Here is a 13,636-nt window from a genome sequence, read left to right as displayed (position 1 = left end):
TTCGGCAATGGTGTGTTTGGACTAACTGGCCATTCTTATTTTACACTCATAACATTTCCAATTCTTCAAAATACAAAAATCAGACTTGGTTGATAATCAAACATAACACCCAGTCGAGAAAGCCAAATGGTGGATTTTGTACATTTAATACATAAGACAACAGCACCATCATGTGGTTAGCATTGTATCAGACATGAAGAACAGGGCAGAACTCAATACATTTTCAGTTTAGGCCATTCAAACTTGATTAACTGTTTAACGGATTTCATTTTTGAAAAGTGAGGAGAGCTAGCAAATAAAAGTTCAAAATAGAAGTGGATCAGCTTCATAAAAATACTACAGCAACCCTAGTTCAACACCCAGTGACCTCGTTAAGACCCCATTGATGTCAAAAGTGGAATAGCATTGTTGAAAATGTACTGGCCGGGTATGAGGGACATTTCGTTTTCCATAATCTGAAAGGAAGTTCATCTCTTTACTTGATGCTTGAGGACATTTTTATTCTAGTTTTCTGTGAGACGTGAAGACGGGCAAACAGTGAATGAACATTGTATGACCTCAGCTTCCAAATAAATCAAATGTAACTTTTGAGAGTTAGACAACTTATTCATAGCTGAAAATAATATAATACTTTGTATATAATTCTATATACAAAGTATATTTAGAAGGACAGAACATTGTCAGCTGTGGGGTAAAGTTTTTCCAAATAAACTTCCTGTACGGGGTGCTATGTTCCCATGCAAGCACGAGAGGGGGATGAAACATTAAAAGAGAATGAGTTGGGATAAGAGTAAACATCCTATCCAACAATATAATGTTCCACAGCCAGGCCAAGAGGGACAACAACGCAAACCTCAAACCACAGCCAAATACCAAAGAGAGCAGTGAAAAGTGGTTTAATAGTTAAAAAAAATGTATTTTCAGTTAAATTACATAGAATGTTAAGTATCATGTCCTAGCAACTGACTTTTTTTAACAGGAAGGTTCACAGTTTAAGGCAGAGAGATGGATGTGACAACTAATATAAGGTAAAGTGTCACTTGAAAGGTTCTAATTAAGTAATAAGGGGGGGGGGGGGGGGACTGTTCATCGGCCCGACGCAACGCTGCGTGCCTGGATACAGACCTTAGCCGTAGTATATTGGCCATATACCACGAACCCCCGAGGTGCCTTATTGCTATTATAAATTGTTTACCAACGTAACTAGAGCAGTAAAAATACATTTTTTGTCAAACCTGTGGTATATTGTCTGATATACCACAGCTGTCAGCATTCAGGGCTCGAACCACCCAGTTTATAATGACTCAGAGTAGAGGTCATGACCTAATCACATTTCAATAATCTAAAACAACTCTTTATCTAAGAACTCTGTTCCGGGTGCAAATCATCATGTGACAACACCTCATGTTCTTAACACATGTCCAACAAGTGGACAGGATGGAATGACCTTTCATTGCTAAGGTCATAGCTTTGGTGATATTATCAGTGACTGATACTTTGAGTTCCCCGCTAAAATCAAACAATTGGCTACAACACATTCCAGTTTGAACCAAACTGACTTCTATCTGTGAGTTCCCCTCGTTGAGTCACCAGTGAATCAGATGAAGTAACAGTCAGGACTCTGCTCTCTCTCGTTGCAGTCACAGGCACAATACAGCAGTAATGAAAAGCACGAGTCACCAGTTAAGTGGACAAGCAACGCTTCTCAAGTGAGCATTTAGCCTCAGTGGTTAATAAAGTCATAGCTCCTTGCTGCACAACCTGGAGAAGAGAGGGTGTTAACACCGTCTTAGAAACAGCAGATCTCCAGCAGTACAAAAACAAAGGACTAGCACACAGTCTTTCAGCAGAGTCTGTGCAAGCACACATCGTTTTTTTGTATTATTTGTAAACATTTGGCACAACAACAACAAAAAACGGACACAGTAAATACACACATGTCAAACTCTCCTCCCCTTCAAAATATCCAAGAAGACCCGTCGTTCAGAGCGATACGAGTCTGGATCACACTGTCTCAGTGTGGTGGGGAGAGATATTCAGTGGGTTTGAGGCGAGGTCTCTCTGTGGGAGAGGAGATCGGATGATTGTAGTTAGAGGCTGCTAAGACAAGTCCTCTCTTAGTGCCTCTTCCTCCAGTATGCAGTGCACCTCGCTGTTGGAAGGCAGCAGCGGGGACTGGGAGGGCACAACGATCTTATAGGGTAAATTGTCTTTGATGAGCATCTTCCTGGTGGCGGAGACCAGGCGGGAGTAGTTATCAGGGTTGTACTCGGAGGCTCCACGCCGGGTATAGAGCAGGGGCAGGTTGTCTTCCCGGGACAGAAAGAGAGGGGGCCGTCGCTGGCTCTCTCCGTCCTTCAGAGAGTCGGGTAGCGGCTTGCGCTTGCTCTCCGGGAGCAGCATGATGGACAGCACCGAGAGGACGGCGAAGGAGGCGAAAATGACGTGATGGAGGAAGTAACCCCTGTTGTTCTGGAGCTCCATCATAGAGGAAGCAGCCATCCCCATACAGCCAGACGCTAGCACCAGCCCCAGACAACCACCACTGAGACAGAGGGAGAGAGAGGGTCAGGAGATATATAGAGCTCACTCTGACATTGTCAAGGGCACCTGACCCAGCATTTGGTCCGGACACACAACCCACATTTCATATGCCTCCCTCAGACAGACAGGTGTCCACATACATTGAAAAACAAACACCCCACCCACAGACAAACTAATGCCAGTTTAGTGTGTTCAGGACAGTAGACAGATAATACTTACCGGACTACGGTGGGCATGACCTCACTGGCGAAGAATACACTGAGCATGGCCAGGGCCTGGGAGAAGAGGAGCCCCAACACAGACAGCACCAACACCAGCACTCCACGCAGATCTAAGAACACGTCGACTCAATAAAAACTAAGCAAACTAGGAAACAGGCACTTTAAAAAATAAAATGGACCTGAAATCACCTGAATAAATGTAATGGCCAATCGGAATCATAACAGTGACATCATTATGAATGGGGTCATCATGGCAAACCTATGGCTACTGTATGAGGAGAGTTACTAATGAACCATGTACAGGGGAGAGAAGACGGTATGAGACCCGGTTTAGAGGCACTTAAAAGACAATGTGTGTATAGTAATAGTATAGCAACATAGTATCATCATCATAGCACAGATATAAAGCAGGTTAAACCTACACTGTGTGAGGGCCAGCAGCAGCAGCGAGGACAGGCCGGTGATAATGGCAGACAGAAGCAGGATACCACGGCGACCAAAGCGGTTGACGGACAGGCAGAGGAAGATACATCCCAGAGCGCCAGTCAGCACACGCAGGAAGTAACTAAAGTAGAAGTTGTGGGAGTAGCTGTGGAGGTTCCTGATGAAACAGTACTGGATGCCTGTGCCTATGAACCTGGCGGAGGAGAGTTAGGAAAGGTTAGGTCCTTGGCCCAAAACATGAAACTTACTCTGTCCAAACAGTACTGTTAAAAGCAGCTGCGGTAAATGGTAACATTACCATTCCTCGTGGCTGTATTGTTCAGTGGAGGGAGTCATATAGAAGGTCATACAAGCTGTGTTAGATCCTAACTCACATAGTAAAGCTAAGGATGAGGCAGTTCCTCCAGATCACTCGGGTGGAATGCAACTCCAGGACTGAGTGGTAGAAAGGCTGAGTATCATCTGGGTACTCCGCATCTATCTCTACCGAGAAGAAAAGGAGAGGGAGGGAGAGAAGGAGAGATATGAGCCTGCATTCACACTGCCAATACCAAAGCCAAAGGGCACTTGACCCAAATGCTGTTGACTTGGTACAAACATATAACCCACATTCCATAGGGAATCTCTCTCCTCAGAACCAGTGTCTACTATTAAATCACACTAAATGGAACCATTCCATCGGCCTAGAGGATAAGAGCGTTGGGCCAGTAACCGAAAGCTCTCTGGTTCAAATCCCATAGCCAAGGTGAAAAATATGTCAATGTGCCCTTGAGCAAGGCACTTAACCCTGACTGCTCCTGTAAGTCGTTCTTAATAAGAGCGTCTAACAAATTACCAAAACATACATTTAATGGTTCTTGATTTGGACTAAGGTAATTCCAGTTTGCGATTTAGTACACTACGGTCGGACTGAAACAAAGAGCTCTTATGGTAGCTACCACAGCAGAGCTCATGCGCTGGGTGCGCTCACTCATTAAGTGACTGGCTCCCTGTGAAAGGTGGAGCTGTGAGAGAGCTCAGTTGTCTAGCTGGTACAGGTAACCAGGAACCATAGAAACGTCCTATGCCATGTGTACCTCAAACAAAGTTCACTAATATTGGATATGAGGGAATGCTGTGAGGAGACTGGATGGATTGTTTGTTATGTGTTGCTGTGCTGATTGTGGATGAGGGAAACCCAATAACATAAAATATGGGGAAACCTTGACATTTGGATGTATTACCCAAAGCATTAGTTAACCTTGTAGCTTTACTGTTAGAGGTAAGGATGAAGATTTGTTCGGGCGGCAGGCAGGTATTAACCCTGCCGAAAGGAAACAGGTCGGATAGAGAGAGTACCGCTACTAACTATATATATATATATACACATATATATATATATATACATACATACATACATACACACACACACACACACACACACACATACATACATACAGAGAATGCCTAGAATATATATGTGTGTGTGTATACATGTATGTGTGTGTGTATATACACTGCTCAAAAAAATAAAGGGAACACTTAAACAACACAATGTAACTCCAAGTCAATCACACTTCTGTGAAATCAAACTGTCCACTTAGGAAGCAACACTGATTGACAATAAATTTCACATGCTGTTGTGCAAATGGAATAGACAAAAGGTGGAAATTATAGGCAATTATCAAGACACCCCCAAAAAAGGAGTGATTCTGCAGGTGGTGACCACAGACCACTTCTCAGTTCCTATGCTTCCTGGCTGATGTTTTGGTCACTTTTGAATGCTGGCGGTGCTCTCACTCTAGTGGTAGCATGAGACGGAGTCTACAACCCACACAAGTGGCTCAGGTAGTGCAGTTCATCCAGGATGGCACATCAATGCGAGCTGTGGCAAAAAGGTTTGCTGTGTCTGTCAGCGTAATGTGTTCTGGACACTACGCTGACAGACACAGCAAACCTTTTTGCCACAGTTCGCATTGATGTGCCATCCTGGATGAACTGCACTACCTGAGCCACTTGTGTGGGTTGTAGACTCCGTCTCATGCTACCACTAGAGTGAGAGCACCGCCAGCATTCAAAAGTGACCAAAACATCAGCCAGGAAGCATAGGAACTGAGAAGTGGTCTGTGGTCACCACCTGCAGAATCACTCCTGTTTTGGGGGGTGTCTTGCTAATTGCCTATAATTTCCACCTTTTGTCTATTCCATTTGCACAACAGCATGTGAAATGTATTGTCAATCAGTGTTGCTTCCTAAGTGGACAGTTTGATTTCACAGAAGTGTGATTGACTTGGAGTTACATTGTGTTGTTTAAGTGTTCCCTTTATTTTTTTGAGCAGTGTATATACACACACAAAGAGAAAGCCTAGAATATAGTCTGTTTGCCAGATATCCTATCTCTCCACTGGCACAACACAGGGGTAATCCAACCAATAACAGGCCTACCTCATACAATAAGGATTAGAGCGACTCATAGACAACCTACAATAGAGAACCCAGACATTAACAAATGACTTGAAATACTCTATTAATTCCCTAGGGGAAAAGTGCATGGGTGTATGAAATTCTGTGGGTGCAAAAACAAAAAAGGCATAAACATATACTAAATCTCTCAGGCCATAAGAACCAAAATAAAATCACTAGTTCAATCAATAATCCCAAATAATAAATCCATGCGATTAATGACAAGAGAGTAACACCAGCGATCGACTTAAAAACTTTACAAACTAAGCACGCTGAAAATAAACAAGACTTCTGCAAAGAGTAACACAAGGTCAAAACTGCCGCGCCAACCGAGAGTTCTCACACAGAGCCGGAAGAGTCATCTTAATTTCCTCCTTCCTGACTGCTGATGTGCTCTTAAAGTGGCAGAGCACGGTAAAGGCTCCGTGCAGGATTTCGCCGCAACCAATTACACTACCCCGGGCAGCAGACATTGTTAATTGACAGACTAGCTAAAAGGGTCAGGATAGGGTGGGGGATGATGATACCTGAGAGCAGGTTCTCAGCAGGGTAGATGTCCTCACTGAGACACACTCTGTTCCTGATGGAGAAGCTCTGGAGACACCTCTTAGCCTGGTGAATCTGACCTGTGGCCAGAAGCCAGCGTGGAGACTCGGGAAACACTGATGGACAGCTGAGGTGGATATGAGAAAACAGGAATAGAAAACACACCTCTCTCTTTCTCCATCCATGACACTTTATCCACGCTGTCCTTTCACAAAAATATATATAACAATTCATTAGAACACACATCCCTCTTTCTCTATTTATGCCTATTTATGCCCCTATTTATACTTTATGTCCCACGACAAACAATATACACTCTACTGTGTATCCACAAAAGAATGTTTATGACAGACTTACCACCAATAGGAGAGCAGCAGGAGCAGTGGCAAGGTAGCCACTGCTTGAAGAACTGGCCAATCACGACACAGCACCGCCAGCCCTGGCAACAAGAGCTCTGCCGCGATGGCAAAGAAACCACTGACCATTTCAACCATGAGACGATGGGGAGGATCACACAGCTCCAGTCCTGGAGAACACAAAGGGAGATGAAGAGATGATGAAGAAAGGAGATACAGGATAGAGAGAAGGAAAATGCAACTGGAACTAGTAGCCTGAATGACCATAAGACTATTTGTGACCGTTTGTGAAATCCACTCTACCTTGACCTAAACTCCAATGCCCTATTTCTCCTCCTTCAAAACCCCTCAGAGAAAACAAAGGAAAAAACTATACTCATTTCCTTCCAGTATGTTCTGTCCTGCTATTGTTCCCCCACTCCACCTTTTAAGAACTCTGGCAGTAGATCACTGAGAGGCAGTCCTCCAGAATTCAGCCTAAAACCAAAAGTCTGGACTCAATTTACCAGTGACCTTAGAGGAATGTAAGAAGAGCAAATATGTAAGTGGGTGTGTTAAAGACAGACTACGGTGGGCCTCCCTGTCAGGCTGTATCTAGAACCATTACTCCCACACACAGAAGGGTCTTAAAAACACATTGAGCACTCCTTGACTGCTTTCACTTAGCAAAGATTTGTCCACATACAAACACACCAGTTCACACAATCACCTCACAATCACAGGAAGGTTACAGCAAGAAAACCCAGACCCCCCCCCCTAACAATGGAACAACATCGGGGAGGGGACGACTCTTGGGGTCCAGGGGTGGCCTAGATATCCTAGTCCACAGAGCCTTGTGTTACCTCACACTCAAGCTATCTCAGAGAGGGAGAGGGGTGTAAAGGGGGGAAGGAGGGAGTCAGTGAATGAGTAATGCTCAGCTTGGTTCAAGGGTGATTCCACCCAGTGCCCTTTGAACCCTAACATGAACAGCAGTGCAACAAGATGGCACCCGGTGACCTGGGTATCTGACCACAGCCCCGACACACAATTAATCCCTAACCTGTCACCTTCCCCTATCCCTTTAACTTCCCCCTATCGCTTTTCCCTTCAGTGATCCTTGATGTTTGTTGGCAACAGAGGGAAGCCCCCAAGTGAGTAATCCAGAAGCTAGGGGTTGGTGTGGGATCATGGGGCATAAACTAAGGACTTTCTAAGCAATAGAGGGCTATGGGCAACCTGGAAGTAACATAAACATAAATCCGGGACACTCCAAATAGTATGACATGTTACGTTTTGTATCTATTCATTTGTGGTCGTCCATCATCCATTTCGTTCGATACGTTACAAATTTGCTGAATTTATGATATGTTACAGATTCCAATTTGTTGTGGCTAATGTTAGCTAGGTGACTAACATTTACTGGGTTAGGGGTTAAGAGTTAGGTTAAAGTCATGCTAAGTAGTTGCAAAGTAGCTTAAAAAGTAGAAAGTACTAGCACATTTGCTAATATTCTAAATTCTGTGATGAGAATCAAAACACACAACCTTTAGGTTGCTAGACGTTCACATTACATGCCCACCCATCCACCCTGCTTTCGTTTGCCTTAATTAACCATACCAAACGTAACATATATGAGTGTCTCGGACTTACATGTACTATGTTAAGTCTAGTCTATGAGACCACGTTGCTATCGGAAGTATGGGGGACTACCACGTCAATATGTATTTGTTCTCAATGTTTTGATGTGAAACTGGTGACAGTTGTGAAAAAAGTTCCATTGTTGGAAGAGTTAATTGAAAATAATGCCATTGTTGATCAGATGCTTTTTTCATTAATTAGGCCATTTTCTCTTGAACTAAATGGGGTATCTGCTAGAAAGTCATGGAGAATATGGACACAAATGAAAACTTAGATTTTTTTTGTTTGTAAATAGAGTTATCCAATAATAAATTACCAGAGCTATGATAATTAATAGATTGCCATATATTTTCTATCAAAATGACTGAAGATTTCCGTAACTTCGGAAAAATTACAAGTAGCTTTGCCCTACTTTTAGAAGAGTACAAATGACATGTAGTGGCAGAGAATTGTCCCAGTTCCATTGATTTCCATACAATATTGACGCGATTAATTAATCTGCTCACGCTATTGATTAAAGTAGAACAAGCTAATCAATTTCAGTCTGGAGTGCCCGCTTGGTAAATGTTGATGCGTGAGCAGTTAAGGTACTAATTTAGCAAAATACACTGAACAAAAATATAAAACGCAACATGTAATTTCAAAGATTTTACTGAGTTACAGTTCATAAGAAAATTAGTAAATAAATGTTTTTTAAATTACGCCCTAATCTATGAATTTCACATGACTGGGAATACAGCTATGCATTTGTTGGTCACAGATACTGTACCCCCCCCAAAATAAAATAAAAGGTAGGGGCGTGGATCAGAAAAACAGTCCGTATCTGGTGTGACCACCATTTGCCTCAAGCAACGCGACACATCTCCTTTGCATAGAGTTGATCAGGCTGTCCATTGTGGCCTGTGGAATGTTGTCCCTGTGAAGTTGCTGGATATCGGTGGGAACTGGAACAAGCTGTCGCACATGTTGATCCAGGGCATCCCAAACAAGCTCAATGGGTGATGTCTGGTGAGCATGCAGGACATGGAAGAACTGGGACATTTTCAGCTTCCAGGCATTGTGTACAGATCCTAGCGACATGGGGCCGTCCATTATCATGCTGAAACATGAGGTGATGGCGACGGATGAATGGCACAACAATGGGCCTCAGGATATCGTCACGGTACCTCTGTGCATTCAAATTGCCATCGATAAAATGCAATAGTTTGTTGTATGTAGCTTATGGCTGCCCATACCATAACCCCACCATGGGGCATCTGTCCGGTATAGTTGAAACCGGGATTCATCTGCGAAGAGCACACTTCTCCAGCATGCCAGTGGTCATCATAAATGAGCATTTGCCCACTGAAGTCGGTTACGACGGCAAACTGCAGTCAGGTGAAGACCCTGGTGATGACGAAGAGCACACAGAGGAGCTTCCCTGAGATGGTTTCTGACAGTTGCAGAGATTCTTCAGTTGTGCAACCCTAGTCTCATCAGCTGTCCGGGTGGCTTGTCTCAGACCATCCCGCGTGTGAAGAAACCGAATGCTAGACGGGGGCATCATATATTGTTAGCTTTCTTCCGTGTTTGAGAAGTCAAAGCCCTTTGGATTAGTTCTGTATAGCTGCCCCTGCCATCTTGATTTCCTTGCATTTTTTTCACCTCTTCGTTCTCGTACCGTCTGCTATTACTTTTACTAATTTAGTTAGCATTCTGGTAAATAGACGCCTAATGGCCTTTTTTGCATTTTTTGGGGTACTAAACCGGTAGTACCGTTAATCCTGGGATGAGAGAAGGACGGTATGAAGATATGAAAATCTGGATCCTGCCCAACCCTAAACTGCCTCATTAAGTGTGTACTCAGGAGTGAGATGTATTAGTAGGGTAAGTCAAGTGTACTTACTGGCGAGGTAAGAGGAGAGGAAGACCCCAGCCAACATGGCGCCCTGAGACAGGCGTAGCAGCAGAAACACTACAGGGCTGTTGGACAGACACACAGCTACTCCTAACAGACCGGACAGAGACACAGACAGCAGGAAGCCCTGTCGACGACCCAACCTGAACATAGAGAAAATAATACAATTAGTGACACATAGCTTCTCATGCATACATATTAAACAGTCATAACAGCCTAATACCAGAAACATGAAGTATGTATGGTGAAATTATTACAATTGTAGTTCACAATTATACAAACACAACAGGAGGGGGGGAGTTACCAGTCACACACTGTGCCCAGGAGGACATATCCCACAATCCACCCTGTCATGAAGCAGATGTGCTGCAGAGGAATCTTCCAGTAGTCCCTACACACTAGGTTCCACTGTGGAGCAGAGAGACAGAGCGAGATGGTGAGTCATTCCACCTTAAAAAGAACAACAAAGAAAATTGACACCGACCATCTCAGATTGTTCTGAAATCGTTTCTGTAGTTGGAAAAATGTAAGATTGTGGCCTCCCAAGTGGCACAGCGGTCTAAGGGACTGCATCGCATCACTACAGATCCGGGTGTGATCCCGGGCTGTGTGGCAGCCGGCGACGATCGGGAGACCTATGAGGTGGCGCATAATTGTCCAAACGTCGTCCGGGTTAGGGGAGGGTTTGGCCGGCTGGAATGTCCTTGTCCTATCGTGCTCTAGCGACAAGGAGCAAGCAGTGTGTCAAGAAGCAATGTGGCTTGGTGGGGTCGTGTTTCGGAGGACACATGGCTCTCGACCTTCGCCTCTCCCGAGTCTGTACGGGAGTTGCCGCGATTGTACAAGACTAACTACCAATTGGATATCACAACATTTGGGAGAAAAAGGGGTAAAAAGTACCAAAAAAATTAAGACAAAAAAAAAAGAAAAAGATTAGCATTCCTTAAACATGATTTGATCTCTGAGGGATTAAGCTAATTGATTTAACCTAAATTGGCAATTTTAAATGTATAGTATTCATTTACCCTAGTAACTACTTGGGTGCAATCAATTAGCTTAATTTCTCAGAAATAAAATGTTGTTTCAACAAAATAATGTTTCAGGAAGGCTAATCTTATCTCGTTCTAACTACAGAAACGATTTCAGAACAATCTGAGATGGCGGGTGTCATGGCTTTCTGAAATGACATGGAATGACCCTTTTGCCACATAGTTAGGAATGAGGTAAAAGAGCCAAGTCAATGGAGCCACTGAAATAATTATATAATAGGTGGCCTATTTCTTCGTCCAGGATTTTTTTCCGGGGTAGAAAAACCCCGGGGGCAAATTGAGCATACCCTATTTTTAAGGACAGATAATAAACATGCCTGGAAAATGTAGCTCCATTCTCCCTTATTATTAGATAAGTAAGAATTATAGGCCAGTGGCACACACACACTTGAGGGCAACGGAGCGTCTTGTGAGAAGGAGGAGGAATTCAGCTGTGTGATAGATACCATCTCCTGAGTGAATAAGAGTGACTGCAGATAGGTTTATCACATTAGAGCCACTGCACTGTTTGGTTTCCAGTGCCTTCCACCATTCCTCACCCTACTCCAATGCTTTCTTTCTTCCTCCCTCCCCCATCTCTTCATTTGCTCTCTTTCCCTCCCTTGCTTCATCTCTTGATCTGTACCTATCATCCAACCCCTTAAATCGGGGCCAGAATGACCTCCATTCCTGCTGTGTGATGTTGACACCCCCGTAGGAACAGGAACAGATGTCCTGTGACATCACGGAGAAGGGAAGCCAGGAGTGGGGGGGTCAGGGCTGGTTGCTTCCTATCACCAGGGAAACATGTGAGAGTAAATACTCCACATCAGGGCCACTGCCTCCCTTGTTGATTTCCTGTACAGCCCGCACACACCGTCTCTCTCTCACACACCAGTATTTGCCTTGTGTCTAAACATTTCAGTAACTGCTGATACTTTTGTTTACCAAGATCACTTTCCAGTATTTGCACAGTGGGATGGGCCTGCCCCTTTTTTGATATTATAATGGGCTGGTGAGATTAGTCCAAGTGCAATAAGTCAACATTTAGTTAACTTTTCCCTAGAAGCAAAACAGGACAACGTTAGAGAGGCATTGATTGTGCTGGTCTGAAATAAGAATATAAGCCTGGTAGTAAGAAATATGAAAAACGGTTCCCTTAGAGCCAAACAAATTCAGTTGAGCTCAAGTGTTCCTTGTTTATGAGATGGCTAAGGGTCAGTACAGAAAGATGAACGCTCATCCTAAGAGTGACCCCTCTCATGTGCTCTGTTGAGGACAGATCTTCCCTGGAACTCCATCAGGGTGGAAGAACACTGCTGTCCCTGCCTTTCCTGTTGTGCTGCTATCATCACATAAACACCCATATTGCATGGCTCTGCACAGCAGTCCCGTAATGTAATTATTATATAAACAGACTAATGTGATCTGATAAAAAACATATCAGCACTGTTTCTCTGGTAATCTTATTCAGGACATAATCAAAACAACACATATCCTAGAGTTAAAAACTCCAAAGCATGTTTACCAACGACAGATTTGAGCAATGAGTAGACCTAACAGGGCATCCCGTGTCATTTATTGATGTTGTTATCTAGTAGGCCTATTGATGACCAACTCTAGACCCAGCAGTCTGTCTGGGACAATATCAATTAACACACATAGGAATAAAAAAAAAAAGTTACAAACCCCGAAGTTATAGACTAAAACCAAATCTACTCTGAGTAGCCTACATTGAATAGATGAAGAACATTTGACAGGACTTGGCAAAGATATTCACACATTAGCCTGAAAGAAGGTTATTGTAAATTCAATTAGGTAAGGTATGAATGATTGCTAATCTGGCAAAAGCACAAACTCTCAAAAAACAACCACAAACCATCGAATCCAAGTGTATATCTGTTTACCTCCGTCACGTAGTTGCTCTGAAGCGCCGCAGCTTGGTCGTACTCCCATCCTCTCGTACATGGCACTATCTCCTTTGGAATGCTGTCTATGAAGTTGGAGACGTTTCTAGGGTACTTATAAAGTTCACAGTGACTCAGTCCAGAGCCATTCACCCACGGTATGGTAAAATTAAGATACCCTTGTCTGGAATAATTACTGAAAAGAAAACCTGAAGGTAAAAGGGTCGGGTCGGGTTTACAGTGGTACGACCCAGGAATCAGAGTGTAAAAAACGTCGCAAAAAAGGTTCAGCATCACAGCAAAGTTCGGAAACCAGCTGAATATGGAAACAATTCTGTTATATCGTCCATATCCACCGATTCTGGTATAAATCTTCGTTTCGAAGTCCATTGTTAGAGACCGTGCCGAAACCGCTGTTAGTCAGTGGTGCGTGACATCCACACACACAGCAGGGCATGGCAGGATACGCTAGATTAGGAAACACAACTCAAGTCAAGTGGGCAGGTCGGTGAGTAAACCGAAATGTCATTGGTGGGAAGTCCATCTGCTCGTACGCACTGTAGCCTAGGCCTTCTTCGCACTGACAGATTGCCATATTTATTAACTGCATTCAGAGGATGGCAGAAGGGAT

At 43.7% G+C, this 13,636-nt stretch overlaps 1 protein-coding gene across 1 annotated transcript; it reads right to left on the bottom strand.

Annotated features, from left to right (window-relative positions):
- Nucleotides 1–1,070: 1,070 nt before the first annotated feature.
- On the bottom strand, nt 1,071–13,500 carry LOC129834391 (putative solute carrier family 22 member 31). Its single transcript, XM_055899320.1, has 9 exons — nt 13,006–13,500; nt 10,375–10,478; nt 10,059–10,213; nt 6,555–6,723; nt 6,179–6,324; nt 3,584–3,692; nt 3,188–3,402; nt 2,764–2,875; nt 1,071–2,545 (listed from the first exon to the last, which is right to left on the bottom strand). The coding sequence occupies exons 1-9, from the start codon at nt 13,393–13,395 to the stop codon at nt 2,101–2,103; spliced, it is 1,845 nt and encodes a 614-aa protein (XP_055755295.1). The 5' UTR covers nt 13,396–13,500; the 3' UTR covers nt 1,071–2,100.
- Between the last annotated feature and the right edge of the window lie 136 nt (nt 13,501–13,636).

This window comes from Salvelinus fontinalis, chromosome 35, assembly GCF_029448725.1.
Source record: "Salvelinus fontinalis isolate EN_2023a chromosome 35, ASM2944872v1, whole genome shotgun sequence".
Lineage (NCBI taxonomy): Eukaryota > Metazoa > Chordata > Actinopteri > Salmoniformes > Salmonidae > Salvelinus > Salvelinus fontinalis.
This window is presented reverse-complemented; position numbering and strand designations above follow the sequence as displayed.